Genomic DNA, 27787 nt, shown 5'->3' on the forward strand with positions numbered 1-27787 from the left:
GTGGTACGGCTGTTGTCCCACCTTTATTAAGCTGGAGCGGCAACTTTAAATATTTTTAAATATAATAAAAAGTTTATTGGTACTTTGTTTAAAAACAAATATTTATTTAATGAAAAAATTTCTGTGCTATAACACATAAATATCGATGTGTTGCACATTACTTTAATGTTCTGAATTAAAGAAATTTCAAAGAATACAGAAAATTGTGTACCATTCTATTTAAACGAAAGTTTATGATTATCACTTCTATTCACTGTAAATGAGATGATAGTATTTACCACATATGCTGCATATTCTACAAAGAGTCCCAGTGAGATCTAAAATTCAAAACAAAAAGAAGAATTTTATCTGTATTTCTAGTTTACTACATCTTAGTGTAGTATGATTAATAAATAAACTTGGGGTATATGTTTGTGATGATTTGATTTTATTATACTTTATATTGTTGACTTTTTAACATGTAAAAAAATATGTTTTCATTCCACATTTTTATAGAAATATGTTATATCAATTATATCAAGCTAAATAAAAATATAATTAGAATATTTATTCACTACTCTAAAAATAATATGGAAATCATAAATTTAATCAATAACGTTAATTATATCATTAGACTTTGTTTCAACAAATAGATATTTAATGCTCTCTATTTATACAATCTTAATCAAATTTTATTATTATATGTAACATTTTTTAACAAACCGTATTATACATTATATACTTCTAACATAAGCTAATAGTAAGAAGATGATAAACGCATGACGTACTGAGAGATAATTGGCATAAAATGAATAGCCAAAGATTTGAACGAAATATGCCATATTATTTGGTGCTTTCAAATCCGTAAAAGCATTGGCAGTATTCCAAAATTAATATTTATGAAATTTCTGATTACTCGCATACAATATTATTTCATTATTATATCGTAATGCAAGTTGATAAATACACGCACCTCACAAGTATTGTTTATCGTTCAGAAATTTACTCCAAAAACATGCACGAAAATGATTTTTCTCCACAGGTTTTTTGTTATTACTTAGGAATGTTCATGCGACAGCTCGGGCTTCAGGCAAAAAACTCTCCCAATATTTAATAAGTTGGTTTTGGTATTGTAACATAGATTCCAAATATTCTGTTAACTGCTTTTTAAAATCTTCCACTCTTACTAATTCAAATCGCTCAATTTCTTTTTTAATCATTTTTGATATATTGTCAAATTCTTCTTGTCCTCTGCCAACTTTTGCTTCCCATTCTATAACTTCAGTAGCAGCTTGACTTGTTTTATCAGTTCTATTCGATTGTTCTAATCTTGCCTTTTGCTCTCGCTTTTTAGATAACATCATTTGAGCATGTTGCCAATTTTGAAAAACCTTTACTCGTTCATGGAATACGTCCTACAATTGAAATATCATTTCAAATTGAAGCAATACAAATACTAAGATTTAAATGTAAATTGTTTATCAACCTTTATTGCTCCAATGAGTGCAACATAATCTCTTAACATTTCTCCAAATTGATAAAGGTCACTATTGCTTTGTGCTTTTCTGATCACTTCTACTTTTTCTAAAGTTTCAGCCAGCTGAGCTAATGCTCTTCCTAGAGATGCTCCTGGTTCTCCATGACCAAGAACAGCAATAGATCTTGCTGATGCACCAGTACATGTTGCTAACTCTCTTCTCTGATTAGTTAAAGTATCAACAGCAGAATATAATGCACGTAATTGCACATCAAGAGAATCAATTTGTGATGTCTTCTCTTCAAACCACTGCAAAATAAATAATTAAAAAATATTGTCTTCATTTGTTCATATTAATGGAAATATGATTAATAAAATAGTATAATCAGTTACACATTTTATTATGGTAAACATTATATAAAGTTAAAATATTTAAAATTTACTTTGTCACTTTCATCCATTTTGTATGTTATCTTATTAACAGTCTCTCCAACTTTGTTAAAGAGCCTCATTACCCCTTTACCACTAAGTGCAGATGTATTCGTAGCTTTAGGTAATTCCATATCTGTTTAAAAAACACCAAAATTTATTGACATAATTGCATTCAACAAAATGTTTTGTTTTATATTATGATTTACCAGCTTCCAAAAATTCCCTAAAGTCAGGATCAACACTAAGCACTGGATGAGCTGCAGTTCTGTTTAAATATCTTTCAAGTGCTGCTCTGCGTTTTTCAAGAAATTCTGTGGAACTGGAATTTTGCTCCTGATTTTTGTCACCAGACATTTTAATTTTTGTTGTTCCTAATTATATAAGTAATATATATACTCTATTAAACAATATAGTAAAAGATATAAGTTTAAAAAGTTTATCAGTACCAATAACACTCTTTTCTGGTGCAGGAGGAATTATTCTGCCACTTCTAAGGTACTTGTCTGTTAATTTATCATGAAGGCCAAGGAAATCACTAAAGCGTCTAATAACGCTAAAATTTCGTTTTCTAAATATTGGCATATTTGTTTTTGTTTCAACTTTATAAGCCACATAAGCACCCATGCCATCTCCTATTTTCTGAGGAGAAGTTACTGTGATTTTTAAAAAAACATCAGGTGAGTCAGCTGATACCTGCAAGCATGCATTATAACATTATATATTTCTGCATAATTTATAAGTAATATGCAATAATTTAAAATGTACCACATCTGTTGAAAGTGCATTATCGTTTATGGGAACATCATGGAGATCACCTATATCGCTACTCATTGGTCCCAATGGTGGACTTAAAGGTCCTGGTGCAGGACTTGATACAGATGAAAATGAATTCTCTTCAGGTGCATCTCGTAATGTCAACTTTGGTAATTCTGCTTGAATTGTTGATATTCCATTATAAGGAGATGAATCATCCAGCTGACTCTGATCCTACATTTAAATAATATTAAATCTCATTTCAAAGAACCTTAAGACAAATATAAAATGGTTACTTATTCAAATCGATTGTTTTTTTGATAACAAACCCGAAAATTACATTTATTAAAAAAAACAAATGAATCACGAAAAGTGGTGCTTAACTTGCAGAATTTTTATACACATATATTGATAATATAAAAAGTACCTGTACCGCTGACGCAAAAATATCCTCGTCGTCGTCATCCAAATCGTCAATTTTTGTTTCATTAGTATCAAAGAGCGGTGGAGATTCTTTAATATCAGCCATCTTAGCGATTCTGTCAATCTACAGAGAAATGCACTGGGATCGGCCCCTAAATGATGAATGCCAACGTCAACCGTTATCTACGACTATCGTATTTCGCTCAGTATCTGTATTAACGTATTACAAACTTTCCAATTAAACTTCTATACATATTCTACGTGTAACGTGGAATTCCTACATTAACAGGATACAACACACATACATCAAATTCACAGTCATACTATTTATAATAGTAAAAGACGTCTACTGGTAAAATCAGTTAGTGTAGTGTCGTGGTTGGGTGAAAAAATGTATTTTGTATATGAAATACTGTTTCGTTTACAGTAAATCATTATCGTCTAGTGATGAATTCGTAGCGGTATATTCAAAAAATACGAGGAAGAATACACAATTTTCACTGCTTAAAACTTATTTAAGTAAGTATCCATTTAAAAACACATATTCCTGATAATAGATTATTGTAATGTTCTTTAAACACTAATAATTTAAAACTTAAAAATTGCTAAACATTACATTAATATCTAGTTGTAAAATTGAACCAACAAATACGGATATATTTCCCTAGGAAAATCATATGCATAAATTATCTTTATCATAAATTTTAGAGAAATATATGGAATACATGATATGTAATGTTTTTCGTCTAAGATGGTATGATTTTTCGATGAATCTCAAAGTAAATGAAGTGGAACAAATTGTCATGAAAAAATATATATAAATCTGTCAATTGACAAGTGATATTTATTTTAAAAAATATCTCTGGAGTTCTTAAAAATTTTGAAAAATGAATTTAATGTCCAGAGAAGAAATTAATGTTAAACGACTTTTAGCAAGATGTGAATTAATGGCAAAAGATGATCCTCATAAGGATTGGAAACTTGAAAAGGTTTATAAAACTTATAATTCTATTATATGTATTCATTTTGTTATAAATATTACTCATAATTAAAATAATTTATTTTAAGTAAATATATTCATTATTTTAGTATATCCTTGCTCTGGATGATATGATAAAGCAACTGCAAACATTGCCTAGGTAATTCAGTATCATTGTTATGATATTTATATTTAATAATATTAGATCGACTTGTAAATAATAATCCATATTCTAATATATTTTTATACTATAGCAGTTAGAAAATAATATATTATTATTTTGTAGCAAACCATCTAAAGATACTTTGATGACTTATACTACACGAATAGATTTTTTAAAAGGACTAATAAGTACGACAAAACTCACAAATCCAATGGACAAAGTAGTAGCAGTACAAATGTTATCAAAAAGTTCTACGACATTTACAGATTTATTAGGTTCAAACATAACAACACAAATACATCAAAAAACTTCGGCAAAATATAATCAAGAATTAAGAGCAGAATTATTTCGCACAAATAAAGGTAAATAAATGTTAATTTGTCTGAGGAAAATAAACAAATTCATATTTATTCATCTATTAATCTATATTTTTTAAGGGTCATTGGAAGATGGTATAAGACAAAGATTATCTACTACAAATATGCAAGATGATGATTTAGATATGCTTTTAAAATATAACAGAAATATTCAGGAGAAAATTGCAGAGAATATGCTTTCAATGACTAGTAGCATGAAAGAGCATGCATTAGCAGCAAATGCTATTATAAAAAAAGATATTACTTTACTTGAAAAATCTGATAAACTAACTGATGTTAATACTGTTAAATTGAAAACAGAATCGTTAAAACTCCATGAACATACTTCATCGCATTGGCGATGTTGGATGTGGTTAATGATAGCATTTGTTTTGGTTGTATTTTTCCGTAAGTACCATTCTACAACACGAATGTAAAATATGAAATGGTTAAATAATTTGACTGTGCTAGTTCAATATATGGTATTCTAAACTTCTATATCCTTATTTACAACACAACTTTTATCTAATATAATCAAAATTATTTTTATGCTTTACTTTGCAGATATGGTATTATTCATGAAGGTTGCCAAAAAAAGGGTTTAGGTTTTAATGTAAGTGAAAATGTATATATATTTATTAAAATGCAACTCAATACTATTAATAAATAAGCTGCTTATGCCTGAAAAGTTTTCTCTAAATAATCGTTTCCAAGAGAAAGACTCTTTAGTGGAGCTAGCATTGAGAGTAAGGTTCTTTTATATGGACACACTGGAAAAGAATATATTTATGACTGTGGAGCAACTGACTAACATGGAAATTCTCTCGCTTGCTTGTGTAAAAGAGCTCTCGATAGCGACTCTCAAGAGTAAAACTTTTAAGTATGCACTTAAAAGTGGATATGCTAGGTATACACCTAGTATGACGTGGTTTTATCTCCCTCTAGATGCCTTATGGCATTTGTGTGAAATAGCACACACATGTAAGGTAGCAGTACTAGATTCTTAACCAAGCTATTGGACATAAAGTTGGGAAAAATTCACAAGCATATTGTAGCTTATGCTGTACAGCACTGATTGCAATCTGCATGTAGATATTGGCCGTGCATAACTGTGAATGGTATACACACTTCGTTATTATTATTATAATCATGGCTACCATGATGAATATGTCTGTGCAAACACCTGTACCACCTAAAACTGTTTGGAAACCTGGTAAATAATGAGAAATATAGATAACATTTTTAATTTTACCTGTGACTATTATAATTACTTGGTACCGATTAATTATGTGCTATACCTCTATTAAATATGATAACAGATGTGTGTTTTTATGTACCCCTCTTCCTGTAAATAAAAGAGAATATAACAATGAATTTATCTATGTTAATAAAAAATATAAATATAAATTTATACTGTCGAATGTGGAATTTTTACTAATTGTTAATACATTTATTAATAATTTGTTTAAAGTAGTGACAGTCAGTGTAGCAAATATGAAAGTCTAGTATCTTTCCTTTTATTGGTTATATTTAATTGTGAAATAGTAAATTAATATTTCTAAATACTAGTTTTCTTACGTTTATCTTTTTTTTTTAAGGCAAAGTCAAAGTTGTACGAGCATTGTATAAATACATAGCACAAAATGTAAGCATATTTGTTTATTGGTAATATAATCATTTTACAAATATGTTTAATAATTTTATTAATTCATTTTACATTTTATAGGCAGATGAATTATCCTTTGACGAAGGTGAACTTCTTTATGTTTATGATAAGAACATAGAACCAAATTGGTGGAAAGCAAAGTGTAGAAATCGAGAGGGTCTTGTACCTGCCAATTATGGTCAGTTATATTCAGATATACAACTAAAGTTTATAATTGACAATACCTGCAAATAAATTGGAGAAAAAAATAAAAATCTGTATGTAGTTGAGGAACAAACTGAAGAAATTGAATTACCATTACATGATGCTGCAAGGCGTGGAAATCTTTCATTATTAAAAGAATACATAAAACAAGGAGTTTTGGGTACAAGTTTAGACACAATGGGTAATACTTCACTGTATTGGGCTACACGTGCTGGTCACCTGGATTGTGTAAAAGAACTACTAAATCTGCCAAATTCTATAGTTAATGCTCAAGTAAGTAGATTATAGTATAATAATCTTGACAACATTTTTTGTTTTTACACACATTCTTCTTATAGAATAAATTGGGCGAAACACCGTTACATGTGGCAGCAAGTCGAGGACATGTGGATATAGTAAATCTCTTATTGCAATATGGTGCAGATCCAATGATAAAAAATAATGATAGTTTAGTTGCTGAAGAACTATCTTCTCATCTTTCAATTAAGAATATGATACAATTAAGTCAACGTCAGTCTAACAAAACGTATGGGTACACGGATGATGATTATAATGATGACAGTGATTAAGATAATATTTTTTTTCAATTTATGGATTATGATTATTATGACCAATTAGTATTATAGATAAATAAAGATAATTTGTAATACAATAGTTAAATAACTATTTAAAATCGAAAATTTATATTAAAAATGATTTAGAATTATATTACTATTTAATATATTTATATACAATATATTGTTATTATATAAAATAAAACATTTTTTATTAATGTTCTTAATCATATTGCTGAATTTTAATAAATAGTCAAAGGAACCTATGTACTATTAGTTGCCTTTAACAGTTATTTTTATTATTTGAATAAAAAATATATTAAAATCTCTTATCACAAAACAATTAAGTTTTTAAAGAAAAATATTCATAAAATCATATGAAATGAAGATTTATTTTTAATGAATGAACAAATATAAAAAAATATTTTAATATTGTTTACATGCTATCCTTTACATATTTATAATAATTAAAGCAACAAATGGGAGTCTCATATTGTATTTTTTAACTTCAGAACTATTTAATTATTTTGTTACTAATATATGTATTAGTAAATATAGAAAAATAAATTGAAAAAATATTTAACAGATAAGTACGAAAAATAAAATTCATTTTAAAATAAAATACCATTATACATACATCATATTCTCACATAAGCTTCTCACTTAAAGTATTCAAAACAACATAAGTTTTGTTTACATTTTTCTGCTAAACCATCTATTGAAATCTAGTCTTAATAATAATTGAGCTAAGTGTTCTCCACTAGGTTGTGCACGCACTCTGTTCAATGTTTTAGTTAGCCAGCTCATTAAACTCTCAAGAGTATCAGATAATGTTTTAAGTTCTTCTTTTTCTGTTAAAAGTAAATTACCTACTTCCCACATTGATGCTTGTAAGATAAAATCGTCACAAAGTCGTAGTAAAAGTTTGATTAATTTATTTACCTATTAAAATAAATTTAGTAAATAAATGCATTTATATAATTAGTAGTATTGTACAACCTATTTAGAGTGAAAATGCATATGAATTAAATTATAACGTACAGGATTTTTTCGTTCTGTTAAACTTCCTAATAAGAATGTTTGTGACATAACATTAGCCACAAAAATTGAGTGTGCTTTTTGTACATCTTCAAAATTTCGAGTATTTTTCATATTGGCTTCCATGATAGTATACTGACTTTCTAATACATCCACTTGCAAATAGTATTGTAAATTATCAATAATAAAAATTAAGTTATTTCTTAGTTGAATGACACCAATATCACTGAAATAAAAAAAGAATTGTCAATATTGAACGAATGTTAGTTTTCTTACATACAAAGTACTATAACAATAATGCCTTACATATTTTTATAATACATATGTTCACTCCATAGATTCCATAGATCAATTTGTGTTTTCTTAACTCTTAGTAAAAATCGAAACAATGTGTTATAATCGTTTAAAGCAGATGGACTAAATAATAAGTGTAATGGCCATATAACTTTGTACTTTAGAATGATCATACCCCATCCACGTCTTTCTACATATATTTAATAAACGGTAATTATATATTGTCAACATTTTTGTTTATTTAAGAAGAACAGTACATTTAAAAGAACTTACCAATAGGATCTTCACGTTCTTTGTCAGTAAACTCTGTCCCTCCTATCTCAGCATCTTCATTTTCTTCTACTGGGACTGGTATTATAAAATTAAAGCTATCCATAGCATTCTCATCATTCAAGTGCATTTTTCTGAGTGCTATTTGAAAAGCTAAATTGACATCTCTAGACGTGTGATTTGTTGGTGGTTTACTTAGTATATGTGCAGTGAGCCTAATAAATTCAAGGAACAAATCACCCCGTCCCATAAGAAAAAAATCTTTTACTAATTTAAGTTGTTGTACAAGTTGTGCTTCTTCAACTGCAACACGCCATAAAAGTTCAGTTATACATTGTTTTAATTCATCAATTGTACGTTCAAATTCAACAATATTGAATACAGGTTCTTTTTGGATATTTTGAAGCTTAAGAAAATATTCGTATTCCTTATCTCCCCATATAGAATATTCAGTTTGATCATCTACAGCAAAGTCTGTAAGTAACAAAATTTTAGTATTGTTGTTTCACAAGGTTTATAATTTTTTATTTTTAACTTACCTTTCTTGTGTCTTGGATCATTTCCAAACATTATAATAGTTTGCCCTATAGTCAAAATTTTGGTTGCTAGTGATGGTCTGATGTAAGAAGGAAGCAAATCTACTTGAACATTATAATCCCACATGTCTGAGTTAAACTTTGTATTTATTGTCTCAACAACATTATTTTTATTATCTACTAATACCAAACTGTTTTGTCCCTCAGATATCTTTTTTATGAAGAATTCATTGTACATGTCTTCTAAATGACCATATAAAAGCCAACTTGTTAAGTGTTTGTAAAAAACTGTATGTACACAATGAGCCATTCTGAATAATAATAATAAGAAGAAGTTAATTAGAAGCAGATAATATCAAATTAACACAAAATAATAATAAAAACTACTTACTTTTCTAAAGCTAATTTTACTTCAGGAATACCAGTATGCATGTTTTTATGTAAACATTGTAGCAGTTTACAACCATAAATTTTTTGTGTACGAATCTTAAATAACACAAAAAAATTAGTTACATTTGTACTATTTACTAATAATATATATTATAAATATAATATATTCACCTCTTTTATAATCGAATTTAGAACAGAAAATAGACATATGTATTTTTGAACACGACAAAGAATTAACGATAGTGGAGTATAACTGTCATGAAGAACCACATTTTCTAAATCAACAATCTCTTTACGAAATGGTTCTAAAGCTTGATCCATTCCTTCACAGAGAGCTTGTAAATATAGACCTTGAGCTATATTTTGTATTTCTATAATACATAAGTCAATATTAAATATTTATAATATAATAAAATTGTAATTATTAATTATTCATTATAATAGAATCTAATAAATCTAATAAAAAGTTCTTATACCATCATTGGATCTTAAAATATCTGATGTGGTACATTCTTGAATAAAGTTCCTAATAACATTGCACTTGTCGACTATGTCCAATATTTTTTTAAGTAATGCACGTTCCCCAGGATGTAAATATTTTTCAAGATCTATAGTCTAAAAATAATACATTTAAAACATACAAACAGAAAAAATAATATATCAAAAATTATACTGCCAATGAAATGTAGTTTTAACCTTACATCTGTTTCTAATATTTCCAAAACATTAGTTGAACATCCCCACAATGACAGCAGTACTTCGTGCAACATTTTAGAAGTATTTTTCAATGTAATATAAAATTACTTTTTCAGGTTAAATCATGTTGCATATAAATAAAAATTATAGTAAAATATAAAACTCAATCAAATAACCTGCAATTATTTAAATCATTAAAGTTTAATATTTTGTGGCTATAAAAATGACAAAAACGATCTATATATACACGTCGTAAATAAAAAAAGTATATACTTTTTCGTCTGTCCATTTCTTGTTGCTACGAAAAACTTTATTCGAAAATCATTTTTCAAAATAAATACATTTCATTGACATGCTTTTATTTTTTTCCAACTATTAAACAATTTTATGTACGTGTATACAATACATACACCTTACGAAAAATAACTTAAAGTCTCTCCTTTCATGTAAGCTACTTTTGCTCGACGACGTGTATTTATTGGTTTATATAAGGCATCATTTAACGCGATAGAATTAAGGATACATAATTTAAGCAAACGTCATTCAGAAAATAAAAACTATGCAAATATAATAAATTGTTATTATAAAAATGTAGCTTACAACATTCGAGTGTTATAAAACATATAGTTGAGGTTAATAAAATGTTTTTCTATTTCTAAATTAAATCTAAAATATTTCAAGAATATTGAATTAATCTATGTGTTATTTATATTAAAAAAGCATATTTTAGATAATATACTTAAATCTAGATTTGTTATTTCTGATGTGTAGATACAATAACCTCAAAGAAACAAATCGTTAAAATTATGTGTAAGTATAATATAGTAAAATATAATATTATCTGAATAAACTTAAAATAATTGTTTGACAATGTATTAATGTAAACAAACAATAAAAACAATATTTGCCTATATTATATAAATTTCCTTTAATAATAAACTTTACAGAGATTCAATTATGGATGCATTGGAGGATGCATTGATATGTCGTTTATGTGGTGTAAATCTCGTGGAGGGAAAATGCAAAAACATCTTTGAAGAATCAACCGATTTAATACATAAAATAAAAGAAATTTTACCAATTTCAGTACGTTAAAATACTTCATAGAAATAAAAGTATCAGTTATTTTTCATAACTTTTAAGTTTTATTTTAAAGAAACAACTACCAATTGAAGTACTCTAAATTATTAGCTATTTTGTATAAGAAGATGCATAACAAATATTATACAATCACTAGTATTATTACAAAAAATTTTTAAATTAATATTTGAATGACTGTTCCAGATATCTATAGATGATAGTGGTTCAAAACACATATGTTTACCATGTTATGACAAAATTATTCTTTGCTACAAATTTATTCAAGATGTAGCAGAACATTCTAAGACATTAGAAAATGCATCAGAAATAAAATCTTTTTTTGATTTATCTAGAGAAGTAACAAACTTTTCAAAAGTGCATAGCGATGCTGTATATACATGTCCAAATTGTAATATAGGTTTAATGATTTTATTAGTCAGTAATCCACAAGGCTGTGATTATACCTTCCAAATCTCATTAGCTATGATAAATCATTCTGAAAAGAATCATATTGTAAAGGAAAAAAATATGCAAGTACATAAAAATGTAATAATTTTCAATGATGTTAAGAAGAATAACATACATCTGAATGATGAAAATAAAGCAACAAATACAGAAGATACTGAAAATATACCCAATGAAGTGAGTCTAGCATTGCCTGTATTAGAAGAAGAAGATGTAAATTATATTGACGTATTATCCAGCAAAGGAAATTCAGAAACTGTAGTACAAAAAAAAATGAAAAGAAAACTCAAAGAATCTAATTCTTATGATAATTCTGTTAGTCCAACAAAAGTACCAAAGTTAGAAGAAATATCATATGAGCCCAATGAGAATTTATTGAACTGTGATTATGATTCTACAGATCCATTAATAAAAATTGAACCTGGGAGTGATAACACTTATTGGTTAGACAGTCAGTCTGACTGTAAAAGTGAAAAGGATACATATATGACTGAATCGCAAGATATCATATTTGAGAAGGATGATGTGCAAGAAGAAAATGATATATATAAATCTTGCTTGAAGTATGTATGTAAATTATGTGGAGCACGTTATCTTTCACATCTAAAATATGAGTTTCACATGGAAAGACACAAATTAGATAAAATATATAAGTATGAATGTACAGTATGTAACAAAGAAGCAAGTAGTGAAAATTTATTATGGGATCATTATTTTCATACACATAAAAGTTTGCAACGTTTTATTTGCATAGAGTGTGGGAAATTATTTACAAAACGTTCTAGATTAAATGGTCATCAAAAGAATTATAAGCATTCTGGTGTAAAACAAATACAAGTTGGTACTAGTGATGATACTATTAGTGCTGATGTTATACAAAAAGCTATAGCAATAACAAAAGAAGAAAAGATTTCTGTAAACTGCAATCTATGTGGAAAATTAATCTCAGATTTAGATCCAGATGCTATTAATGATCTGGTTACATGCACTACTTGTGAAGATTCTACACTTTCCTTAATGGTTGATGGAAATGAAACAAAAGTGATATCTCCTCGACAGTATCATTGCTCTAAATGTCCTAAGCATTTTGTACGAAAAGAAAGATTAGAATTTCATGAAATGAGACATAATGAGAATATGAATGAATTTATTTGTAGTACTTGTGGAAAAGATTTTAGAGCAGAAAATTCTTTGTATGAACATTATCTTTTTGTTCACAAAGGAGCGAGACCTCACATCTGTGAATTATGTGGTAAATCATTTCAATTAAAGGCTAGATTGAAGGAACACCACCGAATTCATACAGGTGAAAGACCATATCAATGTGATATTTGTGGTCAAAGATGTAGAACTACAAATGCTTTAAAACTTCATAGAAAAATTCACTTTTCTCATAATAGGTATATCTGTAATATTTGTAATAAGTCATTTAGTAAGAAACAAAATATGAATGAACATTTAGAAAAGCATTGGAAAAATGATAAGAATGTAACATTACCACAATTATTTACATGTCCAATTTGTTTAGAAGACTTTCCAACATATCGTATGCTGAAATACCATATGATAGAAGTTCATGAAATAAATAACCAAGATCCAATTCTAACAAAACAAAAGCCTTGGTATGAATGTGCAGAATGCCATGAAAAATTTAAACATCAAATGTCTTTAAAAGCACATAAAGAGAGAGTACATGAAGGAAGAGTAGACCCTCTCTATCAGTGTGATGTATGTCATGCTACTTATAGAGTTAAACAACTTTTAGTAAATCATATTAAAAGTAAACATAATGGTGAACGACGCTATAAATGTGCACAATGTGAAAAGGGATTCAACGACACTAAATCTTTGTACAATCATGTATTATTGCACACTGGTAAAAAACCATTTGTATGTGAATATTGTAATATGAGTTTTAGAAGAAAAGATTCTAGAGATCATCATAGAAGAAAACATACAGGTGAACAACCGTATCAATGTCCAGATTGTGGTGAATCATTTTCTACTTATAACTATCGATCTAAACATCGAAAACGTGAACACGGAGAAGGAGATCCTGAATGTCCTGAATGCGGGGAGAAATGTAACAGTCAACAAGAAATTAGAATTCATTTAAATAAACATCTTGGAGAAAAATTGAAGAAATTGCAAAATACAAAATCTGAAGACATAGTTTAAAAATTATATAATCTTTAAACAAACATATTGGGATCTTGATTAACCAGTTTAATAAGGATTGGTTAAATTAAAATGCACTGATTAATTGAGATTTGAACAGAAATTATTAAAATTACATTTACTTTCATAAATTTATTTATTGTAATAATTTTATACTTAAAAGTTTTTTGTTACATTCAATTTTTAATCATCATGTTGGTGAAGTTATTTAAGGGTGTTGAAGTCACTTCATAGAACTACTTTTTTTATTTTATTGATTATTATTGTGTTATAACAAATCTGAATTTCTTAAAAATGTTATTTAGTTCAAAAGTTGTACATTAATTACAAAGTAAATGTATGGATGTTTAATATAATATAACATGTCAATGTAGTTATACTAATCTAAGAATTGAAACAATTTAGAAGAAATTGTTTTCTTAAAATGATATTAAAATGAAGCAACGATTTCTAATTCATTATGTTGTTCTTATCTTAAATTTTCTTCTGAAATAATTTCTTTTCAATGCTCTTTTCAGTAGTTTACTTTGTAAAAATATGTGATGAATAATACATCAGTGTCTGTATTTATATAGTGATACCCTTATGATACTAAATATTTTAACACAGGACTTTTATAAATTTTTGTACAAAGCTTTTGTTTGTAACACAGAATACATGAGTATCAGGTATGTCAAGACTTTCTTACTGTAAAAATCACATAAATAATGCTTGTATGGAGGCTTTTATCAATTTTATTTTATAATTTTTCTGTTTGGGCACAGTTTTAAGCGCTAACTGTAAAATTAATTTCAATGGTTTCTTTAACTATGTATAAAATCATAACTTCTTCTATGTCGTTATAAGCCATAACTTTGCAGACATAGTTAGTTTTACACAGAATACTATTATGTAATTGCGTACAGTAAGTCAAAAAGATTTTTACACTTTACTCAACTTCTTGTAGTAATATTATTTTAAATTAAAGGTAATTGAATAAGTAGTTCTTAAATTATTTTATTTATCAATTTTTATTGTTATAACATTTTCTGAAATTAAAATTACATCAATGACGTACTATTTTATGAAGAATCAAATATGAACCAAAAATAATGCATCATTATCAGCAGGCACAACTATAACTGTTCATAATAAAAATTGTACCTGAAAGTACCTGTAACATTATTAAAAAAAACTAAGTAATCATAATTGTATACCCACAACAAAGATATTAGGGAAACAAACAGATAAAATTGAATAAAGTTAGCAAACACACATGTAAATACGTAAAATTTTGTTTAGAATTCTAATAGTGATACTGATTACATTAGTAATATTAATAAATTGAAATAAGGAAGAAGTATTTGATAAATTATGTTTTTTTATTTGTAACCAGAAAAAGTATCATAGAGTATAATTATACATTGTTATAATCAATTATTGTTACATATATTGTTGTTAAAAAATAAGAGACAAATCATACAAATGATTAATCAAGGTCCCATTATAAATAAAGAACAATTACTCCATGATACACTTTTCTTAGTTAAGTTGAATTTTTATTAGTAATAGTTTGGTACAGATAAAAACTTCCATTAATGGTATATATAACAAAAAATTCAAATTCAGTTTATTATAGTATCACATTAGCTTACTTCACTAGATTCATATTCCAGATACTGAAATATTTTTTTTCTTTTATTATTATATTCTACTTAACAAAAAATATTTTTGCATCTATAAAATACTACAATACAAATTAATTCATGTGTATACACAGAATTACCAAAATAAAATATTGTAAACCATGCATGTTATGTTCCACTTGATTTACATCATTCTAATGTTTACTATTAGAATATTTTTTATAATTATTTTAATATTAAGTAGTTTTATTTAAAATATGAAAATACAGTTTTCTAAGCAAGTACATATGTTTACAATGTATTTCTATCAAATTAGATAATGTATTATACAATGGAGAATTATATAATTTATTAAATATGTGTATAATTACTGTAATATTTCTTATTCTATTATATGGAAAATATATACAATCTTGATTGTTACGTAGAAATTGTTGAAAAGAATTTGTAATAAAAACAAGGAGTACTTAAATATTTTTTAATTCTTATGTCATATCAAATTTTTCAGTAATGTTTATTTAATAATACAAATTATTTTTTAGTTTCTCATCAAATATCGTTTTTATAGTTTAATTTATAAAATCTGAAATATTTAAGCTTTTATAAACATTTAAATCCTTATTTTCGTATTGTAAATATTAAAATGTTTCTCAAACTTTAAAAATAAATTAATTTAATAGTTTTGCTCTAGCATAATAAAAATATAATGTATATGTCAATTATTAATAGTATCGTGTGCGCGGGGTTTTCATATGTAGGTACCGTCACGGTACACGTGCAACTGGGACAAATGTCAAAATTTAAATGGTTGCGCCTCAGCGTCCGACGCGGCGCTGTCTCGCAAAAATCAGGTGGTCGCATTTACCAGCTGTGTACTGCTACCTTATATTTGCAATTACGCATAACAGAACATCTAACTTTTTATTAAAGGAGAGTCAGTATCTTTGATATATGTACGAAAATTGCATTTAGCATCTTTTCTTAATTTTAAAAATCTTTAAAAACTTTCTGATTTTTCGGAAAACTAACAAAAATAACACATGGGGGAACTACTTTTGCGCGGAGTAATATCGGAAAACGTTCGAGCAAGTCAATATTCATTCCGCTCTTTTACGGTAACAATGTATTTTTTTGCTTAGAAAATAAGCCCAAAGGAAACTACATGAATTTTGAAATATCTTCGAAATGAAATTTCCTGAAACTTTGAATTTCTTAAATAGTTATTCGCTTAAATAATTTTTGCGGAGGAATAATGTCGTGCTGCGATCGCAGAGACGCAAGCCAACCCCGTTCATTGGCTGAAGGAAGCGAGCGATTCACACGTACACAACACATATGCTTTTCCACGAATACATATTCACCAACACTACAGTACAATTTTCGTCAGGGTTCAGGATCGTAGCTATTCCATACAATACCCCGCAAATGATTTAAAAATTTCTTATATTTTTAGAAATGTTGTGCTTCAAATCAATGTTCTGAACACCTACTTTTATTCGAAATAATTTTGTATAAAGTAACGACAATTTTTCATCAATAAAAATCTAATACTAATACCTTTTACAATTAAATGTTCTTTAATTTTCGCAAAAACAGTCGAAATGAAACTACCATTTTTACTATAATAAATTCAATAATGAAATTTATAAAGTTTTTCATTATTGTACTAATTATAATTATGAATTTCAACACTATCTCATTAATTATTTCTCATTGAAAAGAATTATTATTTTAGAGGTATAAAGTCACGAGAACAGATGTACAAATATCATGAATAATGTTTCAAGATTTATGCAATAAGTGTATTATCGAAATTTATGTCTAGCTGTATGAACAGCTATTTTTTATTAGTAAGGATAACGATAGGTCTTCTACTGGTATAGTTGAGAACAAATCGAGATAAGTACGATCCTGGTTACTCGGTGTAAGTAGGGGCGAAGGGAGAGGCAGGTCGCGCATACACACGCACACACCGGCGCAGAACGGAGAGCGAATTCACTCGCCGGCTCTCAACAAGAACGCGTCGACATATACTTACACCGTGCTTGAACGTACTGAGGTGATATATCTGTTATTTATCCTACGGTCGAAGGCGAGTGAATCGTGAAAATGGCCGGGGAAAAGCGTACCCAGGATCAAGAGGAAACCTTGCTCTCGGAAACGGTGATCTTGGTTGACATCGAAGGCACTACGACGAGCACAAGCTTCGTGAAGGTAACAAAGACCATGGCCGTGAGGCAGAACGCGCCCTACGGTTCTCGCATTTCACCGGTTTTCCGACGCATTCTCTGACAGTACCTAATGATTCAAATTTTCCTCACGGAAAGTTTTCTGCGGAGCAATTTCCGAATGATATCGTAGAGTTTCTGTATAAAAAAAAATACGTGGATAATGCTTTCGCGCGTGTTGTATGCGGCTCATTCGGAATACTATGCCGGCTGAAATCCAGTTCAGTTTCAGGTTCCCTGTCCGTGAGACAGCGAGTTTCATGGAAGGTAATACTTGCTGTTTAGTCGAATAGGAGCATCTTCGTATCGTGTCGAACTTCGTTTTTGACGTTAAGATTTCGTACATGTTTACTTGTTCTGTTTTTTTTTACGTAAATTCTTAAACATTTTTTGAGAGGTGCAGTGAAAACAAATCGTGCCTGTTTCATTCAAATATCGGTTATTCGTCGGGCCATAAAATATTGGCTGTGAGCCATCATTTTGTAACGCTGTAACGTGCACGATTTTTCAAAATAACGGAAACTGTAACGGCGCATTGCACGATTAATTCGATCCGTGAAGAACTTACCACATTTACGTTCACCTTCCTTTCAGGATACACTTCTTTATGTACGAGAGAATTTAAAGAAATACATAGAAACTAAATGGGAGGATGAGGAGTTCAAGCAAGACTTTGAAAAATTGAAAGAGCAGGTAAACATTGCAAGCAAAGTTTAGAAATCTGTTTGTATAGATCTTACATGAGAAATAATGTATTTTTTTTGTTTATTATTATTGGAGCAGATTATTAAGAACAATATAAAGAACTATAGTATTTGAGAGTAGTATTGATTGTTTATAGGAATATATATATGTATATATATATAAAAGTGTGTATATATATATGTATATATATGTATATATGTATATATATGTATGTATATATACTTTCACTCTATTATTGTTTTAGAAAGTTAACAAATTTTTTTTCTTAGAAATACAAAACAATATAGTAAATTGAGTACTATAGCTTTCAATAATGAATCTTAGAAGGTGGCCAATAGCATGACAGAAAAGAGGCAGCTGGTGCTTAGCTGTTAGAGATTGACCTGAGAACATTCTTTGTCCTAAAAGTTTACTACCCTAGGCTGCACACCTTGGAAACCTAGGATTTAAATCAAATAAATTTTTCACATTATATTTATTACATTAGATTGCAAATATGATTTATATACCTTTATTTGAAATATAATAGAAATGATTTTATTTACATCTATTGAATATTATTATAACTATTTGATTTAATTTTACATCATTGTAATATAATTCCTTCACAATTTTTCAAATTTTTACAATAACTTCATGTTACTGGGAAATGTAATAAATTATAAGTTATTTATAATGCCAAATATATTATGAGCTAAACAATGATAAGCTTGTAATTTTGTTAAAAGAAATTGAAAGTAGAAATACAGGTAAATGAAAAAGAATATGAAATCTACATTAAAATATGATAAATCTGTTGTTTTATTATAAATAATTACATTTTTATAAATTGTTCAAAATCTTAATATTAATATTATTAAATATTTATCTAACATTTATAATATTTTTTTAATTAAAGTAAATTGTCATGGAGGTAATTTTGTTTATTGAATAAAGTATTGCAAATAATATAAATTCATTTACAATCAATCAATATCCTTATCTCAGGCAAAAAAAGATGAAAAAGAAAAAGTTGATGGGTTTGTACCAATGACTGGTTCTAATGCAGAGGAGAAGAAAGAGTCGCTTATAAAAAATATATTGTGGCAAATGGATTGTGATCGTAAAGTTGGTGCACTGAAACAATTACAAGGGCATATGTGGCGTGAAGCTTACAACTCTGAAGCAATTAAGGCACAGTGAGTTTCTAACAATTTTCTGTAATTATAATTGACTAAAAACTATATTTAAGTTGCATTGCAATATAAGTGCAATAGAGTAGTTATAACAATATATCTGTAAGTGCGCTACAGATACTTCTTAACATATTCTCTAATTTATTAATATACAATAATACATATTTATTAATATCAGGATACAATGGCATATTGTAAACAATGATTTGAAAATAAACAATTGTATGCAAGTGTGCGGTATACACACTTTGTGTATATCATTGTCATGTGTAGTGAGGTGAATATGTTGTGTAAGGGCTCACTTCAGTTTTATATATTATGTATTATTATAAATACATAAACAATTAATAATGTAACGAGCAATAAGTATGCAAAAAAGTAACAAACAAATTATTTATGTAGCGTTTATGAAGATGTGCCAAAAGCATTAGAATCATGGACAAATGATGGTAGAAAAGTCTATGTTTATTCAAGTGGTAGCGTTGAAGCACAAAAACTTCTATTTGGACATTCTGTGCATGGTGATTTGCTTAAGGTATTTTACAATATGCAAATACTAATAAATAACATTATTTGTAACTGCACAACAATTGATAAGTATAACAAATGCAAAACATTTTTTGCTTTATATGTTATTATATACTTTTTATAAGATGTAGTAATATATTATTGCTTTAGTATTTCAGTGGTTATTTTGATACTGAAGTAGGCGCGAAACAGGATTCTAGTAGTTACAAAACTATATCGAATAAAATTGGGGCAGAACCATCAAGTATAATTTTCCTTACTGATGTTGTTAAAGGTTAGTAAATATATGATAATATTAAAAATACACATTATAATTACAAGTTAACACTGATATAACTGTTATTTTTTATGTAATAGAAGCTGCAGCTGCTAAAGAAGCAGGTTTATCAGCAGTCATACTTCTACGCGAAGGTAATGTTGCTCTTTCGGATGAGGAAAGAGTAGCTTTTACAACCATTAAGTCATTCTCAGACTTAACATTTCAATCTTCTACAAAGCGACAAAAGTTAGAAACAACGGAAACAAAAGATACTATAATTAAGGATGCACCTGATGTTAGTGAACCAATGGATACTTCTGAAGATGTTGAAATGTCTGATGTCAGCGAGAAAAAGGATGAAAAGGTGGAAACAAAAGAAGCTGTTCAAACAGAAACGAAAGAATGTGTGAAAGATCAGCCACCGAAGGAAATTCAAAAGTCAGATACGAAAACAGAAGAACCCATGATTACTGATGCAAAAGATGTGTCAAACACTGAGAAGGTAATGGAAAATGTAGTAACAGATAAAATAGAAGTTCAACCATCAGAGGTGAGTACAAAAGCAGACATTTCTGAAAATGTATCTGTAGTGAGCAATAATACTGAATCTACTTCAATACCTTCAAAAAATGATGTGGATAAGTCTGTGGATTCTGAAAAAATAGATAAGCCTCTGGATATAGCAGAAAAGGTAGTAGAATCTACACCCGTAGAAGCGACTGTTACTGCTAATGATCCGTTGGATGTTGTGGCATGTGAGCCTAAATTGAAGTTTGGAGAAGTTTCTATTGTAGAGAGTAAGACTGATGAATCCACAAATGTTACTAAAGAAACAAAACCTGAAGACAGTAAAGTGTCAGATGTAAAAACTAATGAAAATACATCAGAAGAAAAGAACAGTAGTAGCAGTGTAGAGGAGAAAACTGAAGAATGTACTAGTAAATCTGAAAAAGAAACGAAAGAGGAATCCACTGACAAGGCCACAATTAATCCTAGTACAATAGAAACCCAAAAACCAGAAAATGAGGTATCCTTGGTAAAACCCGCACAAGAACCTACGAAAATAGAGGACAAGCCTACAGAAAATGGTGATGTTTCATTAACAAATGCAGAAAAAGTAATTGCACCAACGATAACAGAGCCAGAAGCTACTAGCAGCAAAGCAGAGACAAATGCTGAAGTGAAAAATTTGACGGAAGCGGTCACGGAAACGAAACCAGAAATAGAATCAGAATTAATTAATGAAAAATCTCCTAAAGCGAAAGAAACCGAAGAAGCAGCAGTGCCTGTAAATGACGCAGAAAAGAATGAAGTTAGCACCGAAGTATCAAAACCGGAATCGACAGAGAAATCAGTGAAAGAAGAAACTGTAGTGGACGAAGTGAAAGAAACAAATACAGTGGATTCCGAAAAGAAAAAACTAAATGGTACAACACAAAATGGAGATACAGATACGCCAGTGTCGGATGATAAATTGCACAGAAACGGACTAAATGAGGGATCATCAAATGAAAACGTTAATTCGTCAACAAGCGAAAGCACGTCGGCGCAGAATGGTGAACCAGAGAGTTCCTCAGAGGCTAATGCAGAATCTATAAAAGTCAAAAAAGTCGTTGATTCTACAGTAGCCGATGGTGCCGGCGAACCCGACATTGTTCCCCCTGTAGTTGTAGCTGCGACGTCTTAATCTTGTTCTTATACATTTTAAGAAGTCCTTCATACATAACCCCAACCCACAATACTTATCCGCAGGTATAAACTGAAAAGTTGGCTCCCTACACCTTACATAAATCGTACGACGTTAAAGATGTAATACGTTAATTTAAGATGCAGTTCATAGGATTTCTATTTCTTCAACAAATGCGAAGGGAAACGATAATACGACATGCACAGCGTGTTTTAGATTCGATTATCTTTTAGACGTCATAACTCGATGTATTATGCTTGTTGATTGTGCTCAGTAGAAAGTCGAAAAAAGGTCGAAAAACTTTTATTTCCTACTTTACATCGCTTAACTTATTTTCTTGTGTATTGATCTGTTTTTCTTTCTCTTTTTCTTTTTTGTTATTGGTATCAAACATAGTTTTTATAGTTGACATTATGCATTTACAATATGAACTGACTAAAGATAATCGAACGTGTCAATCGCTGTAGTCGGTTTATAAGTATTTTTCATTTTCTTCTTTTTTTATTGCATTTTATAATGTGTATTAAGATCTTTTTTTATACTGCCTAAACGGAATGTTACGGTATGAAAACTCATAGGATAGGAAATTCATCATAGTTGGAGTATGCTAAAATACCGCATGTACCCTGTGCCAAATGAATTAATTCGTCAGTTTGAAGGTTTTTCTATGATTATACGTACAAGATTGAAGGATCTGGTCGATATTTTAGTTTCTTGCAACAATCAGGAAACTTTTGAGACTATGTATGATTTTAAGACTGAATTGGTAATGCCTCGAACAGTCGCTGGCTTTAGACTATACAATATAATTTTTGCATACTCTTGTGTACTTAATTTTATAAATTGATAACACAGTGATCTTTGAATCATAGATCTGAACCCGATATAAGTAAGCTGTGTCTTACGTTGAACTTTATTCGACTATCTTAGGTATACTTATTCGCGTCCTAAAGGGCACACATGCTACTTATTATGATGTGTCAAACATCATATTCCTATTTTCTTTTGTGACTTTATTTATCAAAATGTATACTTCTAGTTTAGAACACTTCAAACAATGTTGGCCTACACGCATTACGTGTTTCTGTTTTTTCTTTTTTTTTTTTCTTAAATATATATTTTGTACCGTAATTAACATTCGTCGATATTAAGTCGTTTTTGAACAATTGGAAGTACTACGTTGCATTTATGTGTCTCTTAAAATCTACGGCATTTGTATTGTCAGTGACACTACTAACACGATATTACACGTATACATTACATTATTAGTTGTATAAAATTTCATTTTGCGCCGCCTGATAGTATGTAATATGGAACAATCTGATTACGAGGAAGAAGCACATCGACTTTGGAACTTACTCTTTTTTTCATTCCTGCGAAATAATGTCAAAACTTGTTATATAAATAGCCACTTTCAAGTAGTGGCAATCGATGTTTCTTAGGATTCGTAAATTATTCTCCGAATTTGACAAGGACTCGTTTATTTATTTATTATCCATTCCTGCAAAATTGACTGTGATTTAACGATATTAATAGACATAGGGAACCTTAAAACGATTCATTATTATTCACGTATAGTAATTCCTTTGGCAGGTTATCGTATTAATACTATTATTGTTTTTATTGAAATTAATATGCATCCTGTCTGATTCACTGAAGTCACTGTGAAGACTGTGGGTAGTATAGACTCTAAGCGAATCAAAGTTTCCACACTTTTTCTTCTGCTTGATTTTTCGATCGTATTTTGCCGGCGACTTATGCTAGGGAAATTCGACGATCCGCAAAAAGCATAAGCAAGATAAACGAAGTGCGACGTCAGCGTGTTCTAGACTTGTTATCTATAAGTACATGTATAGTCAGTAACGATTATATTGTGAGACTTCAAACGAATGCATATTTTACAGGACACTTGACAGACCTCGCATTTATTTATAAGGTGTCCTCACGAAAACATTTTTTAATACTCGGATCATTTTTTGGCGTTGCACGATCCGTTACCACGAACAGTGGAAGAAAGGATATGTAAACGTGATTTTTATTCACGACCTGAAACTGAAGTCGAATCTCGTATGCTTGATTCCTTTTTATGACGAAAGACCCCCGGAGGTGATCATAGGCGTAAGACCAGTAACCGATTCGAAACGATTCTATTTCGATATACATCTTTATGTCAGGTGCATAAGAAGATTTCCGATTGATATCGTAAATTTAATATACGGTTGCAAATTCATCGAAACATCGGTAACACAAGTGTGCCCGAGATGCTCAAACACTAAAAATGCAAGTCATTTTATCGAAAACTTTTGGGGCAACCTTTGTTACCGATGATCCCGCAAGAAACACGATGTTAACAGACTCGAAGTGCAAACGACTGTAAACTGCCGACCTTTTGCCATAATGAATTTTTCTTAATCGTTCTTTTGATAACATCTCGTATTTTCGTAATTCTGTCTACCGATCGCATACAAATGTGTACTGACTGCCATCACTACGATAAAATTAAGTCTTTGTACGCGAAGTGGCCGTTGTGCACGAGGCTCTTCTCGGCTGACTTTCACGACATCATCTACAATCATCATCCCATATCATCCATACTAATTGTTGCGTCGATAGTCGAAAGAGCTGAGTTGCACATCGCCAATTCGCGTCGTTTCTATCATTCTGTTTTTTTTTCTTTTCTTTTTTTTTTTTTTCTTGCAAATGCTCAAATGCCAGCGAACCTATAGTTTCTTTTTCTTTTTTTTTTCCCTCAAACGTACGCAGTCGCTTAATTACTAATAAATAGTGTGGTTAATGTTCTAAGTTTAGGGAAGGCTTAACTCTTTGTGGTTTGATTTTATACTTTCTCTGTACGATTAAAACTGTTTGGTATTAGACTACTAATTTTTAAGTATTATTTATGCGGTACTAAGCTTTCGGACTATTTTATAAGTAATTCGGTAATTAAAGCGATATAATAAGAAACGAAATATCAAATTCACCTCGTGCTACTTCATGGAATATAATGGGAATACAATATTATTGGATTTTGATACCGAACCACGAAGTGTTAAATAAAGCTTTTGTAAGGTAACACTTGAATGTTTCGACTGTGACGTGTCACCTTAGAGATTCAGATCAACATTTGATACCCGGTGTGATGCGACGATTTTAAGATATCAACGCAATTTTGTTCTACGTATTTATTAGCGAGGAAAGGTTCTGCGCGCGGTCGCGTGGACGTTTATACACTGCCTTGTTGTTCATTATTTCTGGATGTAACGGACAAATTTTAACCGATCGGAATCACCGTCAGTCATCACCAATACGTTAACTAAACGAAACATCGTCAGTGATTTTAGATTTTGTTTAAAACGAAACGTGCGCGTCGCCTAATACCGTTCCTTAACCCGTGGCACATTTTATCACTTAAACTCGTACGTGCAGTTGTGGGTTTTGTAAGCGAATTGAAGCGCAAACGTTTCTTAAACGTTCGCGCGACTTGCGAATCAGACAGCTGTTCAAGTTACATATATGCGCAAGACTCTTGTCGTCCTTTCAAAATATTAGATACCTAATAAGACGTTTCTAAGTACCGAGGATAGGAGTACTAACAAACAATAGCTTCGTATCGATTAGTGATTATTATTTGTAATTCATTGGCTATTTTATGTAATATGTCAATATAAGCGTAGGAGAGAATGTACGGACTTAATTGATACTTTTTAACGATAACCTTTAACGGAGGAATCTTTTACGGGGGCTGTTCTTCAACGAGACTGCTCCGTCGCTTTTCTTCCTCAGCCAAGTATTTTAATTTTTCTTTTTTTCTTGTGTGTTTTTTTTTCCTTTTTTTTTTTTCGTTTTTTCGTTTTGTTTTGTTACGAGACAGTTGTAGTTACTATTACCACTTTTCAGTGCTCTAAACGATTAACGTGTGTATGTGTGTATGTGTGTGTGTTACACGGCGAAGGCACAAAATGAATTTTATTTCATCGCATCAAGTTCAACAATCATTGGATCTTTATACATTTATCGGGCAATATTACTAATTCGCAAATGGTGTACACTGTACAGAATGAATTGATAATTCTGTTCTCTCTAAACTCTTGACTGCATTCGTAGAGCAAAATAAACGAATTTTGCAACTAGAATCGGAGCGTTTGCCTTTTTTTATCTCATCGTTCCTCGTGTCTGGGATACCAGACGTGTTCAATTTTTCGAGAGAGAGACAGAGTATCCATGAAATTAAAGAGAGGTCAGCGTGCTCAGCCATTCTTCATACTGTAAATTTTGTTTAGGTGTATATATCGTGGTATTACATTATAACGAAGTAAGAAACGATTAGCGTCCGTAATTTAGACTTAAAGGAACAATATAAATATGATTAAAGTGTATCGATGTACGTGATTGAAAACTGAACTGCTCTGGTATATTGTTTCCTCGAATTGGTTCATGCTACTCTTGTCCTCAGCTAGTCGATAACGTTAGGTGCAACAGCATTTTCGCCCGATCGATCCTGAGTGCTAGTCATTCTACTGCGCGCACTGAAGCATCAATTTCTCGAGCAGCCAATTCATTAGATCGAGATGTAAAAATCTCCGTCTCTCGGATGACAATTTCCGTTGAAGCAATAATATTAAGCCCGGATAAACATTTTTTTTCGACGTAATGTTAAGAACAAGATGTATCGAATATTTGGTACTTGAAATACATATTGTTCAAATGTGCGAGATATTTGCTTTTTTTCACGACGAATCTCCCATAGGAAGCATCGAATTATAATCTAGAATTTTACGAAGAAAAAAACAAAGAGGGGAAAACATATATAAAGGAAAACGCTTTCGTCAATGAACTTTGTATATAGTGCATTGGTAGTAACGTGACGAATGTCAATATATTCGATATAGGGTATCCCATTTTCATCCGTGAATGCATGTATCGTGAAAAGAACGTTGACTCGAAACAGTTGAACGTATAATAGGTTAAAAGAGGTCAATTATTTACAAATCTATTAAGAGACGCATCGTGCGGTTGTACACGTTCCGTTGTTTTCGCCTGGATTGAAGAAATACAAAGTCCCTTTAAACAACGTGAGTGACCTTGAAATGCCCTTGAGGGACTCCACCTACCAATCTTTCTCAGCGAAATTCGAACGAAGGCCTTGTGGCCTTTTAGAACCTCCATATGTTCAGTTCGTTCGGTGCTACGTGGTGTCTGCGCGCGCGCGCGTGTGTGTATGTGTACATAGAGAGGCAGAAAATGAGCCAGCGACTACAGTATATGTGCCTATAACTGCACTTTCGAAAGATCAATAAAAATTGATTTATTTTTGTTGTTAACAAGTAATGATAATTGCTTCTTTAAAATTTTAATTTCTGTAATTAGTTTTTTTTATGAAGTAACATAAATACTCTTATCTGTCTACATATCTGCCGTCATCTTTTTTCACGTATATCAACATTGCGAGCGGCCGTACATCAACAAATAATAAACGAGTAAGGACGTTCTCTGATAGAGGTACTTCTGTATACAATTAAAGGCTGTAAACGTTTAAACTTTCTCCTATAGAACGAAGACTCGTTCGTAGGAATAGGAAGAAAAAAGTGTTGTTTCATAGTTGCTTCAGTTTGAAAGCCTTTACTGCACGCGATTCAGTACGAGTGAG

General features: G+C 29.9%; 6 protein-coding genes across 8 annotated transcripts; 4 read left to right on the forward strand and 2 right to left on the reverse strand.

Annotated features, from left to right (window-relative positions):
* Positions 1-621: 621 nt before the first annotated feature.
* Positions 622-3438, reverse strand: Snx1 (sorting nexin 1). 2 transcript variants are annotated; one of them, XM_076308504.1, is made up of 7 exons: positions 3075-3438; positions 2654-2875; positions 2335-2581; positions 2095-2259; positions 1900-2021; positions 1466-1765; positions 622-1394 (listed from the first exon to the last, which is right to left on the reverse strand). In XM_076308504.1, the coding sequence occupies exons 1-7, from the start codon at positions 3168-3170 to the stop codon at positions 1047-1049; spliced, it is 1500 nt and encodes a 499-aa protein (XP_076164619.1). In that variant the 5' UTR covers positions 3171-3438; the 3' UTR covers positions 622-1046. The 2 variants fall into 2 exon arrangements, with proteins under 2 accessions (XP_076164619.1, XP_076164618.1); XM_076308503.1 differs by having other exon boundaries at positions 3069-3435.
* On the forward strand, positions 3182-5260 carry Use1 (Vesicle transport protein Use1). Its single transcript, XM_076308505.1, has 6 exons — positions 3182-3583; positions 3773-4053; positions 4154-4203; positions 4330-4568; positions 4644-4970; positions 5127-5260. The coding sequence occupies exons 2-6, from the start codon at positions 3952-3954 to the stop codon at positions 5165-5167; spliced, it is 759 nt and encodes a 252-aa protein (XP_076164620.1). The 5' UTR covers positions 3182-3583; positions 3773-3951; the 3' UTR covers positions 5168-5260.
* A 420-nt stretch (positions 5261-5680) lies between these two features.
* LOC143145282 (osteoclast-stimulating factor 1-like) lies at positions 5681-7232 on the forward strand. The gene is made up of 5 exons (XM_076308506.1): positions 5681-5775; positions 6161-6207; positions 6289-6406; positions 6494-6705; positions 6771-7232. The coding sequence occupies exons 1-5, from the start codon at positions 5712-5714 to the stop codon at positions 6999-7001; spliced, it is 672 nt and encodes a 223-aa protein (XP_076164621.1). The 5' UTR covers positions 5681-5711; the 3' UTR covers positions 7002-7232.
* Positions 7233-7433: 201 nt separating this feature from the next.
* Positions 7434-10669, reverse strand: Grip75 (gamma-tubulin complex component 4). The gene is made up of 10 exons (XM_076309870.1): positions 10484-10669; positions 10216-10386; positions 9991-10129; positions 9686-9885; positions 9516-9610; positions 9128-9435; positions 8592-9062; positions 8331-8508; positions 8028-8250; positions 7434-7928 (listed from the first exon to the last, which is right to left on the reverse strand). Exons 2-10 carry the CDS (start codon positions 10282-10284, stop codon positions 7680-7682), a joined length of 1932 nt encoding a protein of 643 aa, XP_076165985.1. The 5' UTR covers positions 10285-10386; positions 10484-10669; the 3' UTR covers positions 7434-7679.
* On the forward strand, positions 10657-14147 carry LOC143145974 (uncharacterized). Of its 2 annotated transcripts, XM_076309869.1 has the most exons (4): positions 10657-10842; positions 10982-11020; positions 11158-11296; positions 11495-14147. In XM_076309869.1, the coding sequence occupies exons 3-4, from the start codon at positions 11168-11170 to the stop codon at positions 13931-13933; spliced, it is 2568 nt and encodes an 855-aa protein (XP_076165984.1). In that variant the 5' UTR covers positions 10657-10842; positions 10982-11020; positions 11158-11167; the 3' UTR covers positions 13934-14147. The 2 variants fall into 2 exon arrangements, with proteins under 2 accessions (XP_076165984.1, XP_076165982.1); XM_076309867.1 differs by having other exon boundaries at positions 10657-11020.
* A 3405-nt stretch (positions 14148-17552) lies between these two features.
* Enoph (enolase-phosphatase E1) lies at positions 17553-27639 on the forward strand. Its single transcript, XM_076309491.1, has 6 exons — positions 17553-17772; positions 18381-18479; positions 19479-19669; positions 20069-20201; positions 20345-20468; positions 20552-27639. Exons 1-6 carry the CDS (start codon positions 17668-17670, stop codon positions 22138-22140), a joined length of 2241 nt encoding a protein of 746 aa, XP_076165606.1. The 5' UTR covers positions 17553-17667; the 3' UTR covers positions 22141-27639.
* The last annotated feature ends 148 nt before the right edge of the window (positions 27640-27787 follow it).

The sequence above is a fragment of the Ptiloglossa arizonensis genome, chromosome 4, assembly GCF_051014685.1.
Source record: "Ptiloglossa arizonensis isolate GNS036 chromosome 4, iyPtiAriz1_principal, whole genome shotgun sequence".
NCBI lineage: Eukaryota > Metazoa > Arthropoda > Insecta > Hymenoptera > Colletidae > Ptiloglossa > Ptiloglossa arizonensis.